The 27,166-nt window shown below is 45.2% G+C and overlaps 1 protein-coding gene across 3 annotated transcripts in view; it reads left to right on the top strand.

The window, feature by feature from the left end:
• KCNJ6 (potassium inwardly rectifying channel subfamily J member 6) overlaps window positions 1-27,166 on the top strand; it is a 298,142-nt gene that overhangs the window by 168,054 nt on the left and 102,922 nt on the right. For all 3 annotated transcript variants that reach the window (XM_082394589.1, XM_082394591.1, XM_082394590.1), the window contains one exon: window positions 21,795-22,715. In XM_082394589.1, coding sequence (XP_082250715.1) covers window positions 21,795-22,715 — 921 coding nt within the window. The remainder of the gene's footprint in view (window positions 1-21,794; window positions 22,716-27,166) is intronic.

A 27,166-nucleotide genomic window follows, 5' to 3' on the forward strand; every position in this document is an offset into this window, starting at 1 on the left:
TCCCCGAGGAAGTTTTAACGAACACAAAATTACAAATAAATTCATAAAACATCCGGTCGCCTAAACCAAAAGACACACTACCTGCTCCCCGCATCTCACTTTTTCCACTTGCAAGTGTCCGTTTTTCCAAGAGCTCTTCCTCTCTGCCAAGCCCCCTTGTTGTGCAGAGCACAAAAGTAAGATGCTCTCAATGTCTATTTTCTCCAGCCAGGCACAAATTAGGATATTGCTGATGTGCAGAAAGCCAGCCCATGCTTGAACAAATGGACTAAATGGCCACCGTTCCCAAAGATGGAAAACGGTTCACACTATCAGCAATCTCTTAACCCTTTTTCGACTTGTGTTTAATTCCAAACCCTTATTCATTTTTTTTCCCAAATCCTGGGCCCTCAAGTTTGCTCCTTCCATAGGCAGCCCTTTTTTTCTCACTTAGGCCAGGGAGTTGGCTGCTCCTTGGAATCAATTCCAGTCCCAACACACTAGGAATAGGCGTTGCTGAAGAGTGGGTGTTCCACAACAGCCCCGTCCAGCAGAAACATAATGCCAGCCACTCTGTTATCTTACAGCTTCTAGGAGGCACACTTACCTGGAAAATTAAATAGGTGAAATTAACATAGTGATATATTTCACTTAACCCAATATAACAATACAGAGTATTATCATTCTAATGCAATCAATAGGGAAACTATTGATGAGATATTTTACATTATTGCATTATTACTTTTCTCATTATGTCTTCAAGATCCCCTGTTTCGATTGCACCTACAGCACATCTCAATTTGGGTCAGGCTCATTTCAAATGCCCAGTAGTGACAACGTGGCAGGTGGCTGTCATATTAGTGTAGATCCTGGCCCCTCCTCTGGTGACCACCCCAGGGTTCTCTCCAGCAAAAGTTACTCATTCTTCCCAGAAAAAATGAGCCCATCAGCCCATCCAAGGAGGAACTTGTGGGCTAAAAAGGCTCTCTTTGTTTTGCACGTATCAGGAAGTTATTAGAAATTATCATACTAAGTGAAGTAAGTCAGACAGAGAAAGACAAATGCCATTTGATATCACTTATATGTGGAATCTAAAAAAAAATGATACAAATGAACTTATTTATAAAACAGAAACAGACTCATGGACGTAGAAAACAAACTTAAGGTTACCAAAGGGAAAAGGTGAAGAAGGGATAAACCAGGAGTTTGAGATTAAAATATATGCACTACTATATATGGAGTAGATAACCAACAAGAACCTACTGTATAGCACAGGGAACCATATTCAATAACTTGTAATAATATATATATATATGTATAACTGAATCACTTTGCTGTATATCTGAAACTAATGCAACAGTGTAAATCATCTGTGTTTCAATAAAATTTTTTTGAAAAGAAAAAACCTAAAAAAAGGAAGTTATTAGAGACGGCTGGTGCAGGAAGGAGAGTGAGCTGGCACATAATCCATTATGCCTTATTGTGTGATGAACAGCGTTATCCAAACCAACGCAGGGTCCATTAAAGCAAACACACAAACGAAATCTCTCCTGGTCCACCTGAGCATTTATTTGAAAAATATTTCTTGGGACTCGGGGAAAAGGAAATAAATAGGAACATTAGATTTCTGGCAAGGAGTGCCAGCATCTCTGAATTTATGATATAAGCCAAAAGTTTGCAAAGCTAGATAAAACATGACTTTTCGAGGACATATCATTTGCAACTGTTGACTTCCACAGGCAAGGCAAAGTCGAGAGAAGAACACCAATTTCTATTTTTCCTTTTAGAAAGAGCAGATGTAATTACTTCAGTGTATGTACTTGTGTTGAGAATTCAATCAAGTGACTTTAGAGAAATCAAATACACCTTTGCTGGAGAACCGAAGGGAAAGAGTGATTCAGTGGGAGGCTGAGCAAAACACACAGCACTGCCAATGGGCCCCAGGGGAGGAGCACAGAAGCAGGAGAAAATGCAATTTTAAAAGGACCGTATCCCAAGAGCATGAAACCCAAACAGCATTGCAGCAGACAGACTCCAGGCGCGGGAAGCGCGAGACCATTTGCAACCTATGGGTTGTTAATAAGTCAGTCTCGGGAGATACAGAACACCAAATGGGCGTCATAGCTACCCCCAAGGGCTGCCTGTTACCATGGCCTACGCCAGTTGTCAGTGGGAGCAGAGAATCAAAAAGAGTTCACTGTTTATAAAGAGTATGATGTGAACATTGAACACATGCAGCAACAGAAAACCCCAGAAGCCACGGTGCCAAACCCATCCCTCCACCCAGCTTCTCCGAGAGCTGACCAGGTGCACAGCCCAAGAAGTTCCTCTCGCTGAAGGTGGGAGTTTTCTCCCTTTCTACCAAAGGCATCTTCTGTGAGAAGCACAGCTCAGCCACAGAGCCTTCCAAGCTCATTCAAACGTAGACTTGAAAACCTAGGACCAGAATGGCCTTAAGTCCCCAGACAGAGCCATGTAGGGCTAAACAGCTTTATTGTGCAGTAATTTGCCACTTTCTATACAGAAACAGTCCAGAGCTGTGGCTTAGTGGACCGAGAGCCTTTGCTGGTGTTCCGACCCCATCCCCAGAGCTCACTCAGATCCCACCCTCACTAGCTGTGAATAGACAGGAAGGAATCAACAGTCCCCTTTCCAGATCTCTTTCCCTCCCAGGATGGAAGACTCAATTTGAGTCCTACTGTGGTCAGAGCTGCCCAAAAGTGTTCCACAATGCAAGGTTGTTGCTTGGGGAAACTGTTTCTTCCTTTTAGCAAGATGAGACCAGAAAAGAAACAAACAAAACTGGCAAAGAATCGCAGAGAAGTTGCCCTCTTGACTTTCCTTCAGCTTCACTTTACAAAGGCGCTTAATTTCACAAGAGAAACACGCAGCCTGAGTTGGGAGAAGGGAAAGACAAATATTTCCAATGCCTGATGAATATTCACAAAGTATTGCAGGTTCAAGTGGGAAATCGTCCGCAAGGAGCGAATGAATGATAGGTACAAATCCAGCCGACTTCTGGCCACTCTAACCCCGGATGAGACTTCCATCTCCAGCAAACACACCCAAAGTGAGGCAAGATGAAACAGGTCTTCCCTTGGCATCAAGCCCGGACGGAGCGGGGGGCCTCAAGGAAAGAACAAGCCGTGCTTTCTGAGAACACTGTCGTGCACCCCGTGACATCAGTGCCAAGCCAGGAATGCCAGCCCCACAAAAGGAAAAGATGACGCACCCAAAGTGATTTGTTGGGAAATTGATCTCAGGAGAAAAGCTCACTGTCACCCAGTCAACCGCAATGGCCCGTGGTGGCAACTTGTGTCTAATTTGCATAAGAACATGATTAGGGATGGCACCTCCCATCCAGTGAAATGCTAACGTCGGTTGAAACTCACAGGCATTCATCACAGTCACTGGTTATGAATGACTTGCCAGATGTTCTAGGCTGGCTTCGGCACGATGGTCGGCACTGGAGCCTGTAGGGGTGAATGGTACATGAACAAGGAGCTGGGGGGACAGTCCTCACCCTCTGTCCATCTCCCTGCAAGGCCAGCGGCCCCGGGGCAGGCATCCCAACAAGCTCCATCTCCCAGCTGCCCGTATGCTTCTCAGGCTTCGGCAGATGGGGAGGCATGACCTTCTGGATTTTTGCCATCCGATGCAACTTTTCTTTTTAGGTGAAATCCACATAACATGAAACTAATCTTTTTTTTTTTTTTTTTTTTTTGGCCACATCCTGTGGCATGCAGCATCTTAGTTCCCCGACCAGGGCCTGAACCCGTGTCCCCCTGCAGTGAGAGCGCTGAGTCCTAACCCCTGGACCTCCAGGGAATTCCGAAAACTAATCTTTTTCAAGTACATTTCAGTAGCATTTAGTACACTGATAAAGTTGTGCAGCCAGCCTCTCTATCAAGTTCCTAAACAGTCTCGTCACCCCAAAAGGAAACCCCATGCCCATTAAGTTGGCATCCCCTATTCCAGCACAACCTTTAAAAGAACATCTTCTCTAATTACAAAAAAATAGCTCCCCACACTCCTGCCCTGACCTCAGACCAGTTTCTAGCCACAGAAAAACGTGGCGTCCTCTGGCAGGGATTTAGGTTTTATTCATCTTTGTGTCCCAGGGCCTAGCACAGTGAGCGGCATGTGGTTCCCAGTTGAAGTTATGGGATCAAAATGGCAGACACAGGGCGCTGAGCCTGCACTTAAGGCGTCAGGGATGCACATTTCAGCTCATCTGTTTTGAGGTGAGCCCTGAAGCTGCACTTCACCCCAGACTCCATGTGAAGTTCACCCAAGGCCTAAGCTGGCTGGGAGGCCAGTGAGAGCCAGGAGGAGAGAATCCTCCTTCCTCTATGGAGTTCAGACCCCAAGGGCATCCCAAATGGCATGTCCACAGATGAGCTCCATGACACCATTCCTTCTCCCCTTGGAAACCCAGCCATGGGTGGTCCACAGGATGCTGTGATGTGATAATATCACATCAGGAAACAGCAAGCATTTTTCAGGGATGGGCATTTGATTGTGGCATATTTTCCCCTAAGAATTCCGTCCGTCTCCAATAACAGCAGCAGCTGCTGCTCTAGGAATGGGGGCTTTGCCCTCATTCCCCACCAGCGAGGCTGCTTTGGCTCTTTCAGAGCAGATGTCCTTTTTTCTTTTGCCTCCAGCTGTGGGTTTCCACCAAATGAGTCACTTCAAGGACTTTAAGTCACTTGAGGCTTTAAGCACCCCTTCTGCCCAGCTGCCCCACACTGTGCCTCTGAGGAGGGTCCGGGACTTGCACTGACCCTTTGGGATGGGGTCTGGTCTGGATACGGCACTGGCCCTGGCACCAGCCTCCACCAGAGGCGAGAGCTTTGGGGAGAAGGGCTGGAGGGGATAAATACACAAAAATGCCCAAAGCCTGGGTGCTGAGGTCTGGGGTCTCCCTGGCGCCATGAAGGGCAGCACCACGCTTGAACATAGAAAGATTGCATTTTCAAGCCCATAGGAAAAAACGCACTGGGTGAAAGCAGAAAAAGCAGCACAAAGAGTCTGTAGGTGATTCCCAGCCCCGGGCTGTACCCGTTTCTGGTTAAGTGATTCTATTTTAGAAGCTCGACTTCCATCTACCCTCTGAGTCTAGCAACAGAGTCTAAGGTAACCTCCCATGTGTGTCAGAGAGTCTTCCTCTATTTGGATAATATGTCACTCTCATCTTTGCTGTCACCGGGTGACTGAGTCTCTTTCCCAAGTCGAGGGGAGGGAGGAGGATTGTGGGTGGATGGGCCCCGAGAACAACGGGTACGCTGAGAGTCAGAGCAGCCTGCGGCGCCAACCGTGTCAGCCAGACGGAGAGCGAGGTGGACCAGGCCCGAGCAAATAGCGAAGAAGGCCAAGTGTGGACCCGACAGTCTCCAATTCCCACTGCACCCCAGGAACCAGCAAATCTGTATTTCAGATACATGTTCTGTGGAACCTAGATGTGGAATTCTGGGAGAAACACATTTAAGCAATTACAAATAATTATAATATTATATATCTATAAAACAGGATGATTTGGAACAAGCCTAGCTTGTTCTAGAACACTCCAAGAGTGAGACAGAGTCGGCAGCATTTCCTAAACCTACTATCCCTTCACTTTCCTTCCCCTTCAAAACAGGATCCCTTCACCCTCACTCTGGGATGTAGAACTTGTTCCAGCCAGGTGAAGAAGTAGGTTCATACCAGCTCATGAGAGCCACCTGTTACATATTCAGGAATTTTGAGAGCTGGTCAACAGTTGATAGGTTGGAATCAGCTGTGGTGGGAGTTTTTACAGCACAGGAATAGGCAAACTCTCTGATCAAGGCTTTACTTCCCCCCTCCCAGCCACCCCCCGTGGAGCTGCTTTAGCAGCAAAACAGTGGTCTTAGCCCAATTTACGGAGTCTCCTGGACTTGGAGGGGGCGTCAGCGAGTCTGAGGATTCCCCATGTCTTGCTCTCTCCTCCGTGGAATCCTTGCACTGGCTCCCCTTTGTGGGGCCTTCTGAGGCCTCAGCAGTTTCCCTTCTGCACAGACTGGGAGGGAGGAGGTACGTTCCACTCCACTCCTCCCAGTGGGAACACCTTGAACCGGCCCCCCAGTCTCAGCTCTAATGGGAGGAAACCCACCCCACGCTATTTATGACATGTCCCCAGACAGTGACTTAATTATGAAAAGAAAAATGGTATTCCTGGAGCCTGGCCAAATGGAGAACCGGAAACCAGCATCCAGCCTAGAGATTCAGGTTCTACTTGCCAGCCCCTGAGAGCCTTGGGGGCAACACACGGTGACTCAAACAAATGAAAACACAAGAGACTGCGGAAGGTGAAGGCAGTGAGATTGATGCCTACTCAGTCACCTGGTGGGCTGCGTCAGTCAAGTGCCATTTGAAGAGAACCCAGAATGCTGGTACAGGTTCACAGAAAACTGGGCTGCCCAGGAAGTTGGGGCAGAGGTGAGGGAATGGCCACACCTACCTGTCTGATGCAGGTGGAGGAGAGCCGTTCTCTTCTTTGAAACCTGGGGGAATACAAGCCTCATGGAATGTAATCATATGTGTGAAAAATGGTGAGATGGGATTCTCACATCTACTGAAACCTCACGGAAGTCTTTTGAGAACTTATGGCTAAGATTGTATTTTATTTGCTTCCCAGGGAAAATAAGATGCAGTGTACTTCATTGGATAGAGACCATTCAAAAATACATCAAGCTTCCTTTTTTTTTTTAATTAAAGTATAGTTGATTTACAATGTTGTGTTAGTTTTTGGTATACAGCAAAGTGATTCGGTTATACTTATACATCCATATATATATATATATATATTCTTTTTCATATTCTTTTCCATTACGGTTTATTACAGGATATTGAATATAGTGCCCTGTGCCATACAGTTGATCCTTGTTGTTTATCTATTTTAAATACAGTGGTGTGTATCTGTTAATCCCAAACTCCTAATTTATCCATCCCCTTCCCCTTTGGCAACCATAAATTAGTTTTCCATGTCTGGGAGTCTGTTTCTGTTTTGTAAATAAGTTCATTTGTGTCATATTTTAGATTCCACATATAAGTGATGTCATATGATATTTGTCTTTCTCTGTCTGGCTCACTTAGTATGATAATTTCTAGGTCCATCTATGTTGCTGCAAATGGCATTATTTCATTCTTTTCAAGCTTCCTTTTAAAAGGAATTTCTTGTTTCATCCTGAAAAAAACAATTGTAGATGGGAAATATTTTTCAGGATGAAAGCTGATGGGGTAAGTTGTCTACCAGCAGTCCTTGGAGAAAAAGGCACAGAGAGGTGGGGAAGTAAGGTCAGTGGCCCAAGATAAGGGACCAAGTGGTCATCTGGGGACTTGAGTCTCCAGACCCCAAATCCAGTGCATTTGCCCTCCGCAAAGCCCTGGCTGAGGACATGCCCATTCCTGAGTACGAAGGCAATGATTGCATGGAACAAGCTTCTCTACAAAAGACTGTCAAATGCCAACAGCAGATTTTGCCAGAACAACACAGACTTAATGAAGTGCAAAATGTAGGCCTTTTGCATTCCAACCGGAATTTCACCAGGAATTTAAACCACATCTCCAGTAAAAGCAATGCAGTTTCATTGATGCAGGAATTAGTGTAATCACTGAAATACATTCAGAGGATACAAGCTTTCATAGGAAAAGAGGCCGTCGGCTTTAATCTGCTCAAAATGCTATCGCTTAAATTTTAAGTGCAAAGTTAAACGACAGGATGCCTATAGATCGTGCAGTAAAGGTGAAGTTGAGGGGGGAAATGATGCAGAGAAATAACCGTTTTCTTGTAAAATTAAACATATCTTGTTAGAGCAGAGAAAATACCCTGAATCCTGCTCTCCATCCCCTGCCAATTTTTTTGCTGGTAGCAGGTGGAGTCTCCCAACATGTGTTTCATGGTGGGGACCAGTTATCCTGAACCCTCAATTACCTGCTCACTGCTCAGAGTGAACTGCCAGGACCCTTCTCCTGAAACCCAATTATTGTCGCTCCTAGAAACGGGCAGCAGAGGAAACAAAATTCAGTTTTCCACTTGCTAGAATCCTTAACAGCAAGGGGTCTGTGGGAAGCAGTGAGCTGAAACAATTGTCCGAACTTGGAACTCTGGCTAACGTGAGGGCTGAACTCCTTCCTGCACTGTGAAAACCCCCGATGTGATGTGGCCTGACTAGGCTCTGCCAGTCTAACCCCAGAAAATGGGCAGAAACGTCATGCCCATCAGTCAAGGAGGGACTGGGTATTCTGAAACAGCTTCCCCTGTCCTCACCCTAGAGCTTACCAAACCCTTCATAGAAAATCTGGCACCTCACAGTTCTAGAATCTTCGGGAGGTCGTCTTGGGGCTCAGCTCTGCTGCAGAGCTAAGAAACTACTTTCTCACCTCTCCCGGCCCCTCCTCGTTCCTCCTCAAGACTGGAAAGTCAGATCTAATCTGCTGGCTCTCCAGGATGGAGGACCGCAGTCCAGGGGCAAGAGGAAGAATGGACTGGAACGGCTGTCCCCGTCCTGAGCTAGACACAGCTTGCCATCCTTCCTGTGCCGGGCACGGTGCCTTCAGCAGACAGGAGGGGGTGGTCCTCTCTCTGCGGGCGATGCTTGAATTCCACCCTTCCCAACCCCGGGATATCTTATTCGCTCCCATGCCAGTGCTTCCCTCCAGAATTCCCCAACGCTCCGTTTCCACCAGCTCTTCCCCTCCCTCGTTTGAAAATCCAGGTCTCATGCTTATTATTCCCAGCCACCTGCCACCTCCCTCTACGTACAGACAAAACGTCCCCTGCATCTTCAGCCCATCGTCACCCTCTTCCCCTGCAGCCTGACCTGCATTCTGACCACTCTATTCAGAGTCGCCAGTGGTCTCCTGGCTGCCAAACCCAATGACCTCTCCTCTGCTGAATATGGGGCCTTGGCGTCCCTGACCTGGACCCTCCCCTCAGCAGAGCCTTCTCCCCTCTGCTAACTCCTCCCTCTCACTCCCTGCCCCCTCTGCTCCTCAGACCACTCTCTGTCGATACCCCCTGGGTATCTGTGGTCTCGATTCTTTGGTGGTCCCTCTATGCTCTCACGTTCTGGGACAGCTCACCCATCCCACTCAACACCACTGCGCTGGGGCGTTGCGCATCTCTGTGCTGTTTGATTAATGGAAAGAGTCCTAGACATGCAGCCAGCACCCTGGACAGTTCTAGCCGTGTTACCTCAGGCAAAGACTTCAGCCTTTCTTGAGTCAGTGATTCAAGTCTGCCACATGGATTCCTGAAAGATGAGAATGAGCTGAAGCAGCAGGTGAAGCCACAGAGCTCGACACTGACCCATAGGAGGGATTCGATAAATATTCACCCCGCCTTCCAACGGCCTGTCCCCCTTCCCAATTTAAAATTTTATAAAAGACACCAGAATGTTCCTCCTTACCACACTGTTATTGGACACACAAAGTCCTAGAAGGTCTTTTTTTTTGCATCCCTTTCCCTTCTCCTCCACCTTCCCCACTCTAGAGTGGACCCTTACCCCAGACACAACCCCGCAAATCCATCACTCCTTTATTTCCATCTCTTCCACTCTACAGGGTAATTCACTCCAAGGGCACCCAAGTGAGGCAAGATCCTTCTCACTGCCACACTTTTCCTTGCGTTGCTCACACACACATGCACATACGCACACACATTCTCACATCTCTCCACAGTAGCCGAAGGGAAAGAATATGAGCTTCAGAATCAGGCCAACCTGATGGAGAGTCCTATTCTGGCCCCATTTTAGATGCACAAGCTTCAGCAGGTCACTCAACCCGGCAGATCTTCATTGCCTCCCCTGCAAGGTGGGTCAACACTTCCTGGTGGCTATGGTGCCCCACCCAGTACTTGGCACGTAGTACATGCTCATTAAAGGTTGGCTTTCATTTCCCACCTCCTTCAAGATGCCTTTGCTAATTAGCCCAGCCACTGCCTACCCCTGTCTCTGACATGCTGGCAAAATCTTAGTCTCTCATCCACCGTGTAGAGTGCAACTCACATAGATATGGGACAGTGTGCGCGTCTCACATCACCAAGCAGGTTCTTCACTTCCAGATGGGTCTACCCATCTGTGTCTTGGATTGCATCTGAATTTCTCACAGTTTCCAGGACAGTGTTGAGCTTATAAAAATTGTGATTATTATAGCTACAAATTGGGTACCTTCTTCAATCCAGACACTATCATAATTTGTAACCATTTGTTCAACGTCTGCTACGGACCAGGTGATTTATTTCTTTTTCACAGTAACCCAGCAAAGTAGGTCTTATATTCTCATTTTATAACTGAGGAAAGGGACACTCAGAGACTGAAGTGCCCTGAGCAAATGCACACAGATTGGAGGTCGGAAAGCAGCGTCGCAGACAGGCCTGCCTGCTGCCAAAGCCCAATGCCTTGTCCCAGGCCACACTGCCCAACGCAATTACGTCATTTCATTCTCCCATCAACCCAGCAAGGCAGCATTTCACCCGTTTTACAAATAAAGAACCTGTAGCTCGAAGTCCCCCAGCTGGTGAGCCGCCCAACAGGGGTGCCGCAGGTCTGGCTGAGGCTAAGCCACGCACGGGACTAATCAGGGGAGAATCAGCAGAGGGATTCTCACTCCAGAAGGAAACCTCCAAGTCCAAGGTCTCTGAAGAAGGGAAGAACCTGAGGCAGCCCCCTCTTCAGAGAGCAGGGAAGGTGGGAAAACTTAGACTGGAATCCAAGGACTCAGAGCTCACTCTGGCTCTGCCTCCTGGCAAGTCAGTTGGCTTCCTGGGGCCTCACTGTCTTCCTGTGTAATAAAAAAAGAATGAAATTTTGCCATTTGCAGCAACTTGGATGGACTTGGGGGGCATTATACTAAGTGAAATAAGTCAGACAGAGAAAGACAAATGCTGTATGGTATCACTTGTATGTGGAATCTAAAAAATACAACATACTAGCGAATATAACAGAAAAGAAGCAGACTCACAGACATAGAGAACAAACTAGTGGTTACCAGTGGGGAGAGGAAAGGCGGGGAGGGGCAACATAGGGGTAGAGCATTAACAGGTACAAACTATTAGGTATACGTTACAAGGATATATTGTACAACACAAGGAATAGAGCCAATATTTTATAATAACTGGAGTATAACCTTTAAAAAATGTGAATCACTATATTGCACATCTGTAACTTATAGAATATTATACATCAACTATACTTCAATTAAAAAGATTTAAATTTAAATTTAAAAAGGAGGAGGACAAAATAAATGATGCCCACAGTTCCAGGACTGCTAGCTAGGCACGCAAAGCACTGACTGGATCTCAGTCATCTTGCTCCCCTCCTCTGGGCACCCTTGTGCAGTGCACAACCTACACAACTGTATGCAGTGGTCCTGAGAGGTTCTTACTGGTTCTCACTCTCCAAGGTTCAGATTATTGAAATCCAATGAGAAGAGAAATCACGGTATTGAATGTTGGTCTCCTTTGACCTGTCCAAAGTGACCTGTCATTTCCCTCCTTTGAGCACTGAACTTGCACATTGTACAAAGTCATATCCAGGTGCAGAGCAGCCAGGGTTAGTCCTCTGACCTGGCAGTGGGTACTAGATATTCTAAATTTAGGTTCATGTTGTGGATTAAGATTTTTAATAGGAGCATTTGCCCTTTAGTTTCTGTCACGTATTCCCAGTGGAACGTAGTAGCCGTTCTGCCACACACACACCTGTGACTTTAAACTTTCCAGTTGTCAGAATTTCTAATTATTATAATGGTCTCCCATAGTTACAACAGCTCAAGGTACAGGACAAATAAAAACGACTTCACCTCCCTACAACACAACAGACGTCAGTGACAGGCGTCACCACCAGCCCCCAAGGAAGGAGACTCTTCAGATAAGGACTTATGCAAAATGACAAGCATCAGGGCAAGGGGTCAAAGGCACACTATTGACTTTGAACTTTAAGCACCACTTGTAACTACAGCTCTGAATTTTCTCTCAAATGTGTTCCAGTCGTCAATGGGAGCATCAGTGGAAAAATGCAGGAATGAATATAACAGGAACCCCCCCCCGCCCCCCCATCCTCTGTCTGGAGGACCATGACCTGCAATTCATTATTGCTGTTTGTAAACCTTTTCCTGAAGTAAGACAAGAAAGCATTTTAGAAGCTAATCTTCCCCTCTCGTTTAGAAAATAGATATGCTTTTCTTTTTGTTAACACAATTTACTTTTTTATTATGGTAAAATGCACATAACATAGAATTTACCATTCCAACCATTCTATAGAATCTACAGTTCTGTGGCATTAAGTACATTCATATTGTTGTGCAACCAACACCATCATCCATCTACAGAGCTCATGATCTTCCCAAACTGAAATTCCATATCTATTAAACCCTAACTCCCCGTTCCCTCCTCCCCCAGCCCCTGGTAACCACCATTCTAATTTCTGTCTCTAAGGATTTGACTACTCAAGGGACCTCATATAAGTGAAATCATACAATATTTGTCCTTTTGTGAATTTATTTCACTTAGCATAATGTCCTCAAGGTTCATCCATGTTGTAGCCTTTTTAAGGCTGAATAATGTTTCATTGTATGTATAAACCACATTTTGCTTATGTATTCATCTGTTGATGGACAGTTACATGTCTTCCACCTTTTGGCTATCGTGACTAATGCTGCTGTGAACAGGAGTGTACAAGTATCTGTTTACATGTGCTTTTCTTGACCAGTAAGGATGGGGAAAGCTTTGGCTGATCTGTCATTAGGCAGAGTTCAGTTATTTGCATTGTGAGACGCAGATTCAATTCAATGAGTCTGCTGCAGTACAGATTTCTTGCAATTCACACTGGAAAATGAGCCCATCTGAAGCTCCTCCATGACACAGAGCCCGAGATAGATGTCGCCAGTATTCCTTTCCCATCTTTCTCCTTTCCTCCTCATACCACACTTACCTCTCGGGAGGAAGCTTCATCCCTTTTTCTGTACGTGCCCATCCCCCCACCCTTGCTCTTGACAGCACTATGTGTTGACTTCCATTCCACCAGACCCCTCACTCCCATACTCCCCCCCTTCCTTGTTGGGTCAGCCTCTCTCCCTTCAGCTTCTTCTCTTTAGCATGCAAATGTGCTAAAAACTCCCCGGGTTCAAAGTCACCAACTGTATTAGTTTCCTTGGCTGTCACAACAAGTTGCCACAAAGTGGGGGGCTTAAAACAATAGAAGTGTGTCCTCTCAGAGTTCTGGAGGTCGGAGTCTGAAATTAAGGCATCAGCAGGACCATTCTCCCTCCAAAAGCTCTAGGGAAGAATCCTGCCTTGCCTCTCAGCTTCCAGGGGTCCCAGGTGTTCATTGGCTTTTGACCACATCACTCCACTCCCTGCCTTTGCCATCACATGGCCTTCTCTGTGTCTCTGTCTGTCTTTTTCTGTGTCATATGAGGATGTTTGAACTGGATTTGGGGCACACCCTACTCCAGTATGATCTCATCTTGATCCTTATCTTAATTACATCTGCAAAGACTCTACTGCCAAATAAGGTCACATTCTGAGGTTCTGGTGGACATGAATTTGGGGGGTGGGACAAGGTTCAACCCACTACACTAGTAAATCCCAATTGCCAAGCCCAACGGACATGGCTCAGTAGCTGTATGCAGCATTTGTTTTGGTTACTTAGAACAGAAATAGCTTTATATTTCCTACTGATTTTTTAGATGATAGAACTATTAACGAACAGAAAGTTTAAACATAGAAAAATTGAAAGAAAGCAAAACCACCCACAAACTTACAACTCAGAGATTGATCTCAATTAACATTTTGGAGGACATTCTTCTACACACACACACTAATGCAAAAAGGCAATATATGCAAAGTAAACGATATGTTTTATTCTGTTTTTTCACTTAACGCTATGGCATGGACAACCTGCCAGGTTGATAAACGCATACTCATTCATTCAATAAATAGGTGCTGGGGCTTGCTATGTGTCAGGCACTTTTTCCAGAGCCTGAGATCCATCAGTAGATAAAACACACAGAGATCTCTGCCCAGGAACTTCCTTTCTGACAGTGGCAACAGACAATAAGAAATTAACACAATAAATAAACTCTTTCATGCTGGAAGGTGAAAAGTGCTACAGAAAAAGTAAACAGTAGCATAAGGAAGAGAGATGTGAGGACTCGGAGGAAGTGATTGAGATTTTTAAGAGGAGGTAAATTTCCTCATTAAGAAGGTGATTTTTACACAGAGTTGAAGACCCCAAAACATTGGGAAATCATATTTAGTAACTGCACAGTATTCCATTGATTATAGCTGCAACAATATGTTTAACTAGTGCTCTATAGATAGACATTTGTTTCTAATTTTTAACTATTATAAATGAGGCTGCAATATCCCCTGCCTACAATAGATAAATGTTTGTAAAATTATTTTCTTAGGATAAATGTCTAGATCCAGAATTGCTAATACAAGGCATCTAATCATTTCTAAATTGTGAGACCTCCTGTCACTCTCTCCTCCAGGAAGACTTTGCCAGTTTACACATCTGATAATACATGCAAGTTCACAATTCCACTGCCCCCCCAACACATACACTCCACATACTGTATTTATGGTTTATTTTTAATGTTACTAACTTTAGAGTAAAAAAATGTTATTATATTTGCACTGCTTTTACTTTGCCATGGTTGAACATATGCTTTTCAGCTCCGAGTATTTCTTCTCTTATAAACTCCTTATTCATTTCCTTTGATCATTTTTTTCTACGGGGGTATTCATTGCTTTTGTAAATCAGAAATATATATGTGATGTGTGAAAATATTTTTGGTGGTTTGTCTTCTTGCTTTTTTTTTTTTACAAACATTTATAATTTTTATATTGACAAAAATACCAGCATTCCAAGATAGTTTCTGGATTCCTCTCATGGTTAGAAAGCCTTTCTCAACTCGGAGAACTATAAAAACACTCAAATCTTCTACTCCTTCTGTAGTTTTTATTTTTTTGCACTTAGATCTTTGATCCACTTGGAATTTATTCTGATATAAGGAAGAGGGAAGGGATGCATCATTTTTCTTCCAGTTGTCCCCATAGCGTGTGCCAAATGCCCCCTTTGCCCCCCTAAGACTCCAGTTCCGCCTGCCACCTGGCTACCTGACTGCCCTCCCTGTGCTCTTCACATCTCTCATTCCTTCCTCAGCACCCGCTCTGGGTTCTCTACTTCTGGCTTCATATTGTAATTGTTTTACAGAATCCTGTCTTCTATATCCTCTACTCACTCCACAGCCTCCAGAAGAACTTTCACCCATGCCCATAGTTACACTTCCACGCATATGTGCTAACAACCTCCAAATCTAGAGCTCGGTCCAGGTCACTGATAAGCTTCAGCCCATAGGAGAGAGTAGACACTTGAAACTAAACCCGCCCAAACCACATCATCCTCTGCCTTCTGGTCTCAACCATCCTGCCATCCCCCATTCTCCTGCCCACTCCCCTCCGCAGTCTCTAATCTCCAAATTATTTTAGTTTTGCTTCTTTTTCAGCCCCCAATCCTTTGCCCCCTCTTCACCCTCATGGCTGCTCCCTTAATCCAGCAGCTAGCATTTCTTCTTACCAGCATGCCTCTAACTCAGAGGTCAGCAAATGATGGCCCAGGGAGTCAGATCCAGCCTGCAGCCTCCTTCTGTGCTGCCCATGAGCTAAGAATAATTTTACATTTTTAAAGCATTGTAAAAAGTCTTTCAAAGAAAAAAAACAAAGAGTATGCAACAGAGACATGTGTTGCTTGCAAAGTCTAAACTGTTTTACTCTTGGCCCTTTGCAGAAAAAGTTTGCAGAACCTTGCCTCTAATCTACACTCCACTGGGGGCCTCCAGTCGTCTCAGACCTGCAGGCATTCTGTATATGCCCACCACTCCTCTGCCCACAAGCACCCCTTGGGGGTTACTTATGATTTTCTTAGAGTCATGTGAAACAAATGTCTCAGTTTCTAAGTTACCAGATATATGGGATGGAACACCTTCAGATCAAGTACTTGATAATTATTTAGCTTCTATGTGCTAAATTCCATCGATCACATGCCAGGAGAGTCTCAAGCTTTTGTTTGAAAATACCTTTTTTTCTTTATGATGGTAAAAAGAATATAAAGTCATTCTGGAAAATTTGGAAAAATCAGAATGTTTAAAAGGAAAATTAAAAGCACCCATAGCCCCCCTCTCAGAAGTTCTCTATTAACATCTGTGTGCATTTCCTTCCAATCTTTGATTTTTCCTGTGTGTTTGAGATCCATCCCGTTTTTCAGTCGGGTTTTTCCCCCACGATGCTAAAAATTCTTAAAGTGCTCTTCAGACATTTTCTTAGACACTGTAAGTTTCCCCCACAGAATTCGTATATAATTTGCAATGTAGAATTTCCCATCAGGAGAACATCTATTCTGGCCTGGGCCACCACAGCAGCCTTCTCTCCACAAGCGGTGCCCCCAAAATTCGAGGTGCTTCCGGTGATTCTGGGATCAGGTCCTTTCCAGTTTGTAACTCAGTCACATGTTATTTCTTTGAGGTTAAAGTTCAACACCAGGCTATTTCGCACCTTACCTAGTTTTATGTAAATTGGTCATCTTTCTAATAGAAAGAAAAAGAACATGGGGGTGGAGGGGGGTGGGAGAGTGGCTTTTTCACACAGAGTCACAATTACTCTAAACCAAAATAACTCAGGTTAAGTAAATCATCAAGATCCTTGGCGCCGCTCCTCCCGTCCTTTTGCACGCTGTACAGCACTTCACAGTTAGCAGAGAGTTCCTCTACATTATCTCTGGTCAAGCCACGTGCACGATGCTGAAGGACCAGGGTGGCGGGTCTCACCGAGACTCTGATGCGCATGCGCATGGCTGGGGGCCCAGGGCAAGTTCCGGAGAGGCGGTGGGGGTCGAGGGGGGAGGTGGGGGGGAAGTCGTTTGTGTCCCGGGCTGTGCAGGAACGCAGGGAGGTTTGTCTGCATTCCCAACCGCAGCTGCAGCTCCCCACGCTGAGCAGCTCAAATGCTCTTGCAAATGCAATTCACATCACCCCGTCAAATTCACACCTGGGATTCCAAGAAAGAAAGAAACGTTAAGAGCTAGAGAATCCACATTCCCTTCTGTATTTCCCCTGCGTGCATTTGCATTCCTGCCCCGGTGCTGAAGCACGCTCACAGCTCAGACCTGGAATGGCCCTCTCCCCAGTCCAGGGCTCCCTGAGACTGCTGTGGACAAGGCCTGGAGGCTGTGCTGCCTTCTTCTAACCCCTCCACACCCCACCTCTTCTCCTCGCTGGCCTCGCCTCTTCTGCCCCTTGAGAGTCCTACTTCAGTCTCCTCTACTCTCCAGGTACTCTCACAGTTCATTGGCTTTTTTGGTTTCTCAACTCTGCCTGTTCCCCACCAGCCACTGTAAAGTGGGAGTCCCAGCTTACCTCCCCATCTTCCCTTGGATGCATCTCACGTGCACTGCCTCAGCTGCACTGGTGCCTCTGAGGTTGTTACCAAGTCCAAGCTCGTACTGATTGCCGCACGACAGGCCGATAAATCAAGAGATAAGCTGTTGGGGCAAGGAATAACGACTTTATTCAGAAAGCCAGCAGACCGAGAAGATGGCAGACTAGCGTCCCAAAGAACCATCCTACCCAAGTTAGAATTCGCGCTTCTTTTGTACTAAAAAGGGAGGGGGTGTAGTTGGTTGTTGCAGACTTCTTGGTGTCGGAATCCTTTGTTATTGCAGCTATTCACGTAGGTCCAGTCATGATGTTCCTATAAACCTCCAACAAGACAGACTGTTATCCTCTGTTCTGCAACTTTTTATCTCATGAATGGAAAAGTGTTACACCTTTAAAGGTCAGAGCCTTGAGAATGGGCTATCCTGTATATTTCAGGCTATAGGCAACATTCTTAACTTGTAGCAAAAGCAACTGGGATACAAAGGTTAAAGTAAAAGAAACAGATCCCATAGGGAGTCAGATTTGTTCTCCCCTACTCCAAGGCCACCTTTCCACCATACTCCCTGGGATGTTCAGCTTTCTTTGTTTGCTTCCATTTTTGTTTGTTTTTAAAAGGCACTTAAGTAGCGCATGCATTGACATTTTTTTCCCTGACACGAAACACAAACATTCAATTAACCACATGCTAGTTCATTAGTGTCTACTAAAAAAAAAGTATATGCGCACCTAAGAGTTGAGAGTTATGTTTTATTCAGCAGATACATCGAGGACTTCAAGCCTGGGAGGCAGCATCTCAAGTAACCCTCAGAGAACTGCTCCGAGGAGGTGAGGGGGAAGCTAGGATATACAGGAGTTTTACAGCAAAGTGCGGGTAGCAGGAGCAAAAGATTACTGTTAATAAAAGAAAACTAGGTATCTCAAATTAAGGAATTTAGTGCTTTTCTATGCATGGGAAAATGCAAGAGTCTAGGCTCACTGAAACCATTCTTTTGATATGCACCTCAGCTATCGAGGCCAATATCCCGTGTTTTCACATCCAGAGTTTCCTCAGGGCTCACCAGGGGGAGTGGCCGCAGTCTGACGGCTGCTGGGTGGCAGGTGTTCTTTGTTTCCTTCCTGAGTTCCCTCGGGGCTCACCATCTCACCACTGGAGGGCTGCAATTGCGGATGACTCTGACATCCTTTGTTTACTGATATGGCTGGCAATGTTTTATTTCTCAAAAGACAATGTTAGAAAACAAAATTCAGCTGAGTACATTTGAAGATTAAGTTGACTTTATCCAACAATTCATGAATCAGGCAGCATCATGTCTAGCAAACAGACAGGAGGGGCCCTGTACAAAATGGATGGTTTTTTAAGGCCTAAAGGGGATGGGACAGGAAGTCATAAACAATTGAGGATAATTTCAAGCAAGGTCACCTGCCTTGGGGGAAGGCAGGGGTCTGTGTGGTAGGCTACCCCATCTGTGGCCAGGAAATTCCAGACTGACTGGTAAGAGGTCACATTCCTGGGAGGGACTGAACCTGGATAGGTGTTCAGTCCCCATTGACTGATGTAGAGCTTAGCACGGGTGACTCCTTTTTTGGATCCCTGTTTCTTTTCAACAACGCCAAACCCAAACACTCCATCTTCACTCTCTTCTTCTCTCCCTGCTCTTTCCCATACCAGCCCCCTGAGAACTCTTCTGTCTGCTTATCCACGTCAATACTGCTGCCCATAAAATTAGACAGGAGGCTCAATTTGATAACAGACACAAAATACATAGCTGCTCAAACGCAATTTTTTTTTCTTGTTTCTAGTTGAATGGCAGCTCTCTGCCACCAGTTGGGGACCCAGGCCCCTCCACCTCATGACTCCATCATCCCTCGTAGAAGGGGCAAGGGCATAGGAGGGGACACACCCACTATTTAAGGCCTTGGCCCAGAAGGGCACACCCACTCCTGATGGGCCAGGACTCGGCACGTGGCCACCCCTCAATGCAAAGGAGGCCGGGAAATATGGTCCAGTCCTGAGCTAGGAAAAGGTAAAAAAATGGATTTGGAGAATCAACTGGCGGGCTCCTGGGACTGTCCAGAGCACTTGTCTCTACTCCCCCATTGACCCTTCAGACAGGAAGGTTACAGCTGAGCCAGAACATGGAGACAACAGCTTCACACTAGGGGCTGGGGTATGTGTAGGTTGCCTCCGTGAAATGTGAAAGCATGGAAGATGGCAGAAAACTGTTAGGAGTCAGCTATTCAGACAAAGCCCCCTCTTCCACTTCCCGACCCGGGGAAACAAGAACCCAGGGTGACTCTGCACAGGCAGCGAGCTCCTCACCTGGGCCAGCGCCAGACCTCACTCCAGCTCTGCAGACAAGGCCGCTCCACGCTGGCCGATCCTGAGCCGAATTCAGCCCACGTGAAGTCACACTTGGAGATTCCCTCTCAGGGCGAACTTAGCAGCGAGAGCTCAGACATGAGGCCCCCTGGGCCACAAACATCCCACCTTGCCGGGTGTGCCTGCAGTGAGCAGGGACGTTGCCCATGACCTCCATCCAGGTCCCCCAACCCCCTCCATCCTGTCCCAATCTCAGCTGCTTCCTTCGACTCCTGTCCTGGTATCTGCTTTGAAATAAAAGCAAGGTTTTGTTTACAAACGAAGAGTTACTGAGGGTAGCGGTCTAAAGTCAAAGCTATCAGACCAAACATCAGGCTTGCAGACCAAATGCTGCCTCTTCCTTTTGCTGAAATCTAAAACCGGATCTATGGGATTGATAATTAAGGAAACTATCCAACCGTGAGCAAGGTTAATCCGTAAGTGAGGTTGGTACCACTCAAGTCCCATCCCCAGCTGTTTTCTTATTCAGGTAAATGTTTTTTCTCAACAGACTGTGTTTCTCCCTTAACCAAAGGGAGAAAATGCACGGCAAAGTCAAATGACACAGAATAAAAGCCTGAGGGAAGAAACTGCTTATAAAACTTTCAGAAAGCTTTGAAATTATTGGCTGAACAAGTAATTTCCTACGGTGGTTTATATTATTTCACAGCAACATCAGTTCCAAATGTCCCTTTGCACTCGGATTCCGGGAGAGTTTTCCTAATGCTTCGTCATCAAATGATTGTACCGATGCATTAATCATGAAGGCCATGAGAAAGAAAATAACCACAAGCCAAAACTGCAGATGTTAAATGTTGAGGCAGAAACCAAATGAAATGTGTAAACACATAGAAAGAGAAAGAACATTTCCCCCACACTTTTTTTCACCTTGCCATGGCATCAACCATTAGGGTAAAATGCATGCATACTTACCAATAAAAACCAGAATTTTTTTAAAACTGAAATTTGACTGACACCTTAAAGAGTTCACTCAAAATTCTTGCCCCTAAATATAAGGAGAGTGGCAAAGGAACAATTTATTACAAAAGAATATTTATTACATGTCTGTTCCATGCAGGCACATATCATGCATGTGGTTTTGTTTAACTTTATAACAACCCCATGAATTGGCTATCATGATTACCATTTTGTAAATGTGAAAGCTGAGGATCAGTCAATGAATTTTAATAGTCTATTGGTCTACTCAGGCTGCCATAACAGAATACTACAGACTGGGGGGCTTAAACAACAGCAATTTATTTTCTCACAGTTCTGGGGGCTGGAAGTTTACGATCAAGGTGGCAGCAAGGTTGGTTTCCGGTGACCTCGGTTGGTTTGGAAGACCTTTCTTCCTGGCTTACAGACAGCTGTATTCTCACTGTGTCCTCACGTGGCCTTTCCTCTGTGTGCACACCCCTGGTGTCTCATCCTCTTGGATTAGGGCTCCACCCTTATGACCTCATTTAACCTTAATTATGTCCTCAAAGCCCCATCTCCAAATACAGTCACACTGGGGGTTAGGGCTTCAACATATTTGGGGGTGGAGTGGAGGTACAAGTTGGTCCATAACTGATAGCATGACCAGGAGCCCACAGTTGCTGAGTGGTAGAACCAATACTGTCTGAATCTGAACATTTCTTTATCCAGGGTGCACTGCCTCTCACATACCACAGCATCTCAGAGAGAATGGGGACACATCCCACTGTAAAAGCTGACTCTTAGAACTTGCTGACAGGGAGACAATTTCACAGCAGTTAAGCTCTGTCCCCGTGAGAAGGGTGGTGAAGTCCTTACACAAGCTAGATCACAGAGCCCAGGAGTCCAAGGCAACCCGTCCAGATGACACCCCCCAAAAAAGGCTTCATCTACGTTGTTAATAGCTACACAAATGGTCAAATGATGGTTTCCTACCATATTCCATCCACAGTGGGATTTCCATGACCTCCAAAGAGCCAGCTTTTCATTCAGTTTCTCTTTTCTTTTTTTTCCAAACCACCAGCTAACGTCCTGGAGGGTGAGTCCATGGACCAGGATGTTGAGAGCCCTGTGGCCATTCACCAGCCAAAGTTGCCTAAGCAGGCCAGGGACGACCTGCCAAGACACATCAGCCGAGACCGGACCAAAAGGAAAATCCAGAGGTACGTGCGGAAAGATGGAAAGTGCAACGTCCACCATGGCAACGTGAGGGAGACCTATCGCTACCTGACCGATATCTTCACCACCTTAGTAGACCTCAAGTGGAGATTCAACCTGTTGATTTTCGTCATGGTTTACACAGTGACGTGGCTCTTTTTTGGAATGATCTGGTGGCTAATTGCATACATCCGAGGAGACATGGACCACATAGAGGACCCTTCATGGACTCCTTGCGTCACCAACCTCAACGGGTTCGTCTCTGCTTTTTTATTCTCCATAGAGACAGAAACCACCATTGGTTATGGCTACCGGGTCATCACGGACAAGTGCCCAGAGGGAATTATTCTCCTCTTAATCCAATCTGTTTTGGGGTCCATTGTCAATGCATTCATGGTGGGATGCATGTTTGTAAAAATATCACAACCCAAGAAGAGGGCAGAGACCCTGGTTTTTTCCACCCATGCGGTGATCTCCATGAGGGATGGGAAACTGTGCCTGATGTTCCGCGTAGGGGATCTGAGGAATTCTCACATCGTGGAGGCTTCCATCAGAGCTAAGTTGATCAAATCCAAACAGACCTCAGAGGGGGAGTTCATCCCCTTGAACCAGACGGATATCAACGTAGGGTATTACACCGGCGATGACCGTCTCTTTCTGGTATCACCACTCATCATTAGCCACGAAATTAACCAACAGAGTCCTTTCTGGGAGATCTCCAAAGCCCAGCTGCCCAAAGAGGAACTGGAAATTGTGGTCATCCTAGAAGGCATGGTGGAAGCTACAGGTAAGGTGTGCTCCATCCGGGGTTATCTGTGGGATCGATGCTTATTTTAAACTGAACCTCACGTTCTTATTTTTGACAAAATATGGAAAACGCAACCTCACTCACCATTGACGCCACCTCTTTATTCATGAAGTAGTATGTGGCCTATAACCTTAAGTATGTCCACCACAAAGTCTAACAATTTAGCTTTTTAAAAGCCCTTGGGAAAATAAATTAATAAACAATTTTTTAAAAACATCTCTTAATATATTTTAAATTTTCAAATATTTACTTAAATTAAAATTTGATCTCTCTTTAAAGCAATTTTTAGATGGTTTTAAAACACGGTTTAAATTAAATACTTGAGGTTATTTATTGCCAAGCCAGGAGGAAGAAGTTAAGCCTTTCAAAGGAAGCCTGACAAATTGCTTTAATAAAAATACAATTTTGCCCCTTCTTTGGGAGTCATTTGCAAGCCTTGGTTTTTCTTTTATATCAAGTGAGCACTTGGTATCTTTTCTCTATACTCTACCTGCCAAATCCCCTGTAGATATAATAATGCAGACCCAGTAAACAACTCTAACAGGAAAGAAAAAAAATTGAGATCCACTCATCATAATCCTATTGACCCATCTGCTTTGAACAGCTAACTACTGGTGTATTTTAACAAAGATGATCTGTTCTAAAAATAGAGAAATGGTCTGTTTTTATTGAAGTCTTCACTCATATCTTTCCATACGTGTTACACATCCCAGGAGCAAAGGAGATTCTGCCTGTATTTATCTGTAACTTTCTATGAAATAGAGCCATAAACTCTGCCTTAAGCTAACAATAGTGCCCCATAGGAAAAGTATAAACTAGAACACTCATTCAGCTTTGCTTTACTATTCTTCTGAGTCATTAGTCTTGGGATCCTCTTTAGTTATACAATCTGCCCTTCTGTGCTTTGAGGTCTTCAACTTGAGGCTCAAGGTAGGTTCACACAATCTGAAAACGCACGGCCACCAGCCAGACCCCAGACTCTTCATCCACCCATAACCTGACCTCAGTCATCCATCAAATGAAAGTCATTGCTCCCGTGTCTCAGCTTCCCTGGACCCAACAGGCAAAGTCATTACCTCTAACAAATTTCTCTTATAGTGGTAAAAACTTTTGCAATAGTTTATTAAAATGCAGCAAATAATGAAAATGTGAGTAAAAGGCTTTGCATGAAGTGTGATCCTTTGCATAAGGCAAGAGGAACGTCTAAAACAAAAATAATCATTGTGAAATTATAAATAAGTGCTGCACATGTGCACTGGGCTATCTGTACCCTGAGCCTGACTTTGGGGTGCCCTCGTGAGCCAATAGTTGTGTGGGGGGAGGGAGGAGGAAGGAGGAGGGAGGAGGGGGAAGGAGTGGGGAAGAGGGCGGGGAGAAACCAACTCAATAAGGGAGCTCTGTCATTTTCCCACAGACCAGAAACTACTCCCACCTCGGCCAAGGACCTGGACTCTGGGTCCCCCTAGTGGTAGCCACTGAGATACAGTCTCTGGCAGCATAAACTGACCACTTATGATGCGCTTTTAATATGAGATTTCTCGCTATAAACTCTCCAGATAGGACAGAAGGGAGGGCAGTGGACAAGCCTTGTTCTCCTTCCATCTCAGAGCTCATGAAGCAAAAGCCAGTGGAGACATACCCTCTGGTTACTGGTGTTAATCCGAGCTTCAAATTGCAGGAGCTGTGTTCCCTCAAATCAAAACCCAAGCTCTAAAAATAAGTCAGTCCGGAATAAGCAAATTACCTTTGTGTGTCTCTGAGTCGGAATTCTCCCTGGGGCAGACCCTGTCTTTCTGAAGATAGCTTGTAATGACTGAGCCTTTCCAAATAGGGGAACATCCTTTTGTTGGTAGTTAATAGTGATACTTACCTCTGAGCATTCGGTGGCCTTTCTACTGCTTTCGTAGAGAAAACTGGGTATTTGCCAGCAAAAAAAGAATCAAAGGAGACCACTATTAACTTTCTAAAAGTAATAATAATAATTTTCTAATTTCTGGAAAGTGGAGGAAGGAGTGTTCTAGAAAGTTCTGGGTTTGTCTGGAAGCTGAACACGTCTTGATCCTTTCCTGATAGGATTCGTACAGTTCAGTCTTTCCAGCACATCTCATCTCTTAATCTTATGAGGCACACTTTTTTCTTTGTGAATGAAAAGCACAATTGGGATTTATGGGTATTAAGTAGGCCCTTGGGGTGGGGGGAATGCTTCAATGAATCAAAGCCACAGGAAAAAAATAGATGTGGACCAAATGCACCCTGAGGAAAACAGATGCACAAGGATCTAATTATTCATTGGAAGGCTAGATGGGAAATCAGGAGCCATGAAAACAGCAAGCTGACACAAAGCGGCCTCTGCTTGACTCATGCTTTCTTTCAAATATGTCTTAGTTGACCTGAAACTACTCTCAGTGACCTCAGTTAGGATGCCTCTTTCAAGGACGAGCTTCACCGTCGCCACCACTGCAACCTCGATGTGATGCCCTCCCTCTTTCTGTCTCGCATGCTGTGGGCACACAGCAACCCCGACGTGGTATTTTCTGGGGATCTGAGCTACCACGCAGTAGGCTGACCCGGCAGGTCCTTTAGTCCACTGGGTGCTCAGGCCCAGCACAGGCCAGCTGGCTGACACATAATATGCCCACCCCAGCTGTGCTGCCCCAAGCCTGCTTTGTCACATCACTCAGGGTCAGGCTCGTCTTTAGAAAATGGGAGTAAGCTCCTTAAAGGCGGGAGGTGAGTCTTGCCCACCTTTGATGTTCTGCAGATCCTGGCCCCAGTCCTTCATTCAGTGAGCTCTCTGGCCTCATAAAAGACAGACTCACACCCACAAAAGACAGACCCACGTTCTTGGTGGATGGTTTTGGTCTGGTCCTGCCCCCAAGTCAGGGGGATGTGTCACCTCTCAAGAACCTTCCAATCATGTGGTTCTATTTTTGAAAATGAATCAAACCCTGGAAAATTCTGACACCAGCCACCCAGACATCTGGGAACTGGCCGTGTCTCATCCCACAAATATATTTTTAAAGGGGGCCCTTTATGTTCCTGACACAGGGGCAATTTGGAGATAGTGATGTTTACAGAAGGGTTCATAGCTACGTAAACAAACATGCCGAGCAGCTGTGGCAAGTGTGCCTTAAATAGTAAAGCATTCATATAGACTGATATTTATAGAGGGCAAACTGGCATAGAGGCTGGACGACAGCCTCACAGAGCTGGGCCCGGTGCCAGCCAGCTCCTCACTATAGGCTTTCTGATTGATGAACTTCCATATTTACCCCCAACGATTATGCAGCTATGACAGGCAGCCCTTTCCAACACCTCAGCAAATATGTCTCCTTAGAATGAATCCCATTCAGCATTTTTTTAAAATTTTTATTTTATATCAGAGTATAGTCAATTCACAGTGTTGTGTTCGTTTCAGGTGTATGGCAAAGTGATTCAGTTATACATATACATATACCTCTTCTTTTTCAGATTCTTTTTCCATATAGTTTATTATAGAATGTTGAGTAGAGTTTCCTGTGCTCTACAGTAGGTCCTTGCTGATTATCTGTTTTAAGCTTTTTTTTTTTGCATTTTTTTATTACAGAAACTATAAAACTTATACAAAAGTAGACCAAATCATATAATCAACTCCCATGTACCCATCATTCAATTTCTATAATTGTCAATTCATGGCCAAACTTGTTTCATCTGTGTCACCCACTCACTAACTGCCCCTCCAGCATCATATTTTATCTGCAAATATATCAATATGTCTCTGAAAGATAAGGACTCTTTTAAAAACATAACTGTAGGGCTTCCCTGGTGGCACAGTGGTTAAGAATCCGCCTGCAAACAATCGACACGGGTTCGAGCCCTGGTCCCGGAAGATCCCACATGCTGCAGAGCAACTAAGCCCGTGCGCCACAACCACTGAGCCTGTGCTCTAGCCCGTGAGCCACAACTACTGAGCCCATGTGCCACAATTGCTGAAGCCCATGCGCCTAGAGCCCGTGCTCCACAACAAGAGAAGCCACCACAATGAGAAGGCTGCACAATGCAGCAAAGAGTAGCCCCACCTCCTGCAACTGGAGAAAGCCCGCGTGCAGCAACGAAGACCCAATGCTGCCAAAAATAAATAAAATAAAATTAATTAATCAAAAAAAATAACACTGTTATGACACCTAAAACAATTTCTTAAGATCCAATATCTACTAAATGCTCCAACTTCCATTTGTCTCATAAATGTCTTTTTAATTTTTGTTAAATCTGCTGTTTGAATCCAAATCAGGTTAACACACTGTTATTGGCTGAGATCTCTTCCAAGCCTTAGTCTATGAGCTCCCCTTCCATCTCTGTGGGGATTTTTTCTTTCAAGTTTTTCTCAAAGAGGAGAATTTCTGAAATATTTATATACTACATAGAAAGCTGGGGAAAGTGGAGGGTGGGAG

This window comes from Balaenoptera borealis (assembly GCF_965194805.1).
Source record: "Balaenoptera borealis genome assembly, chromosome: 5".
Taxonomy (NCBI): Eukaryota; Metazoa; Chordata; class Mammalia; order Artiodactyla; family Balaenopteridae; genus Balaenoptera; species Balaenoptera borealis.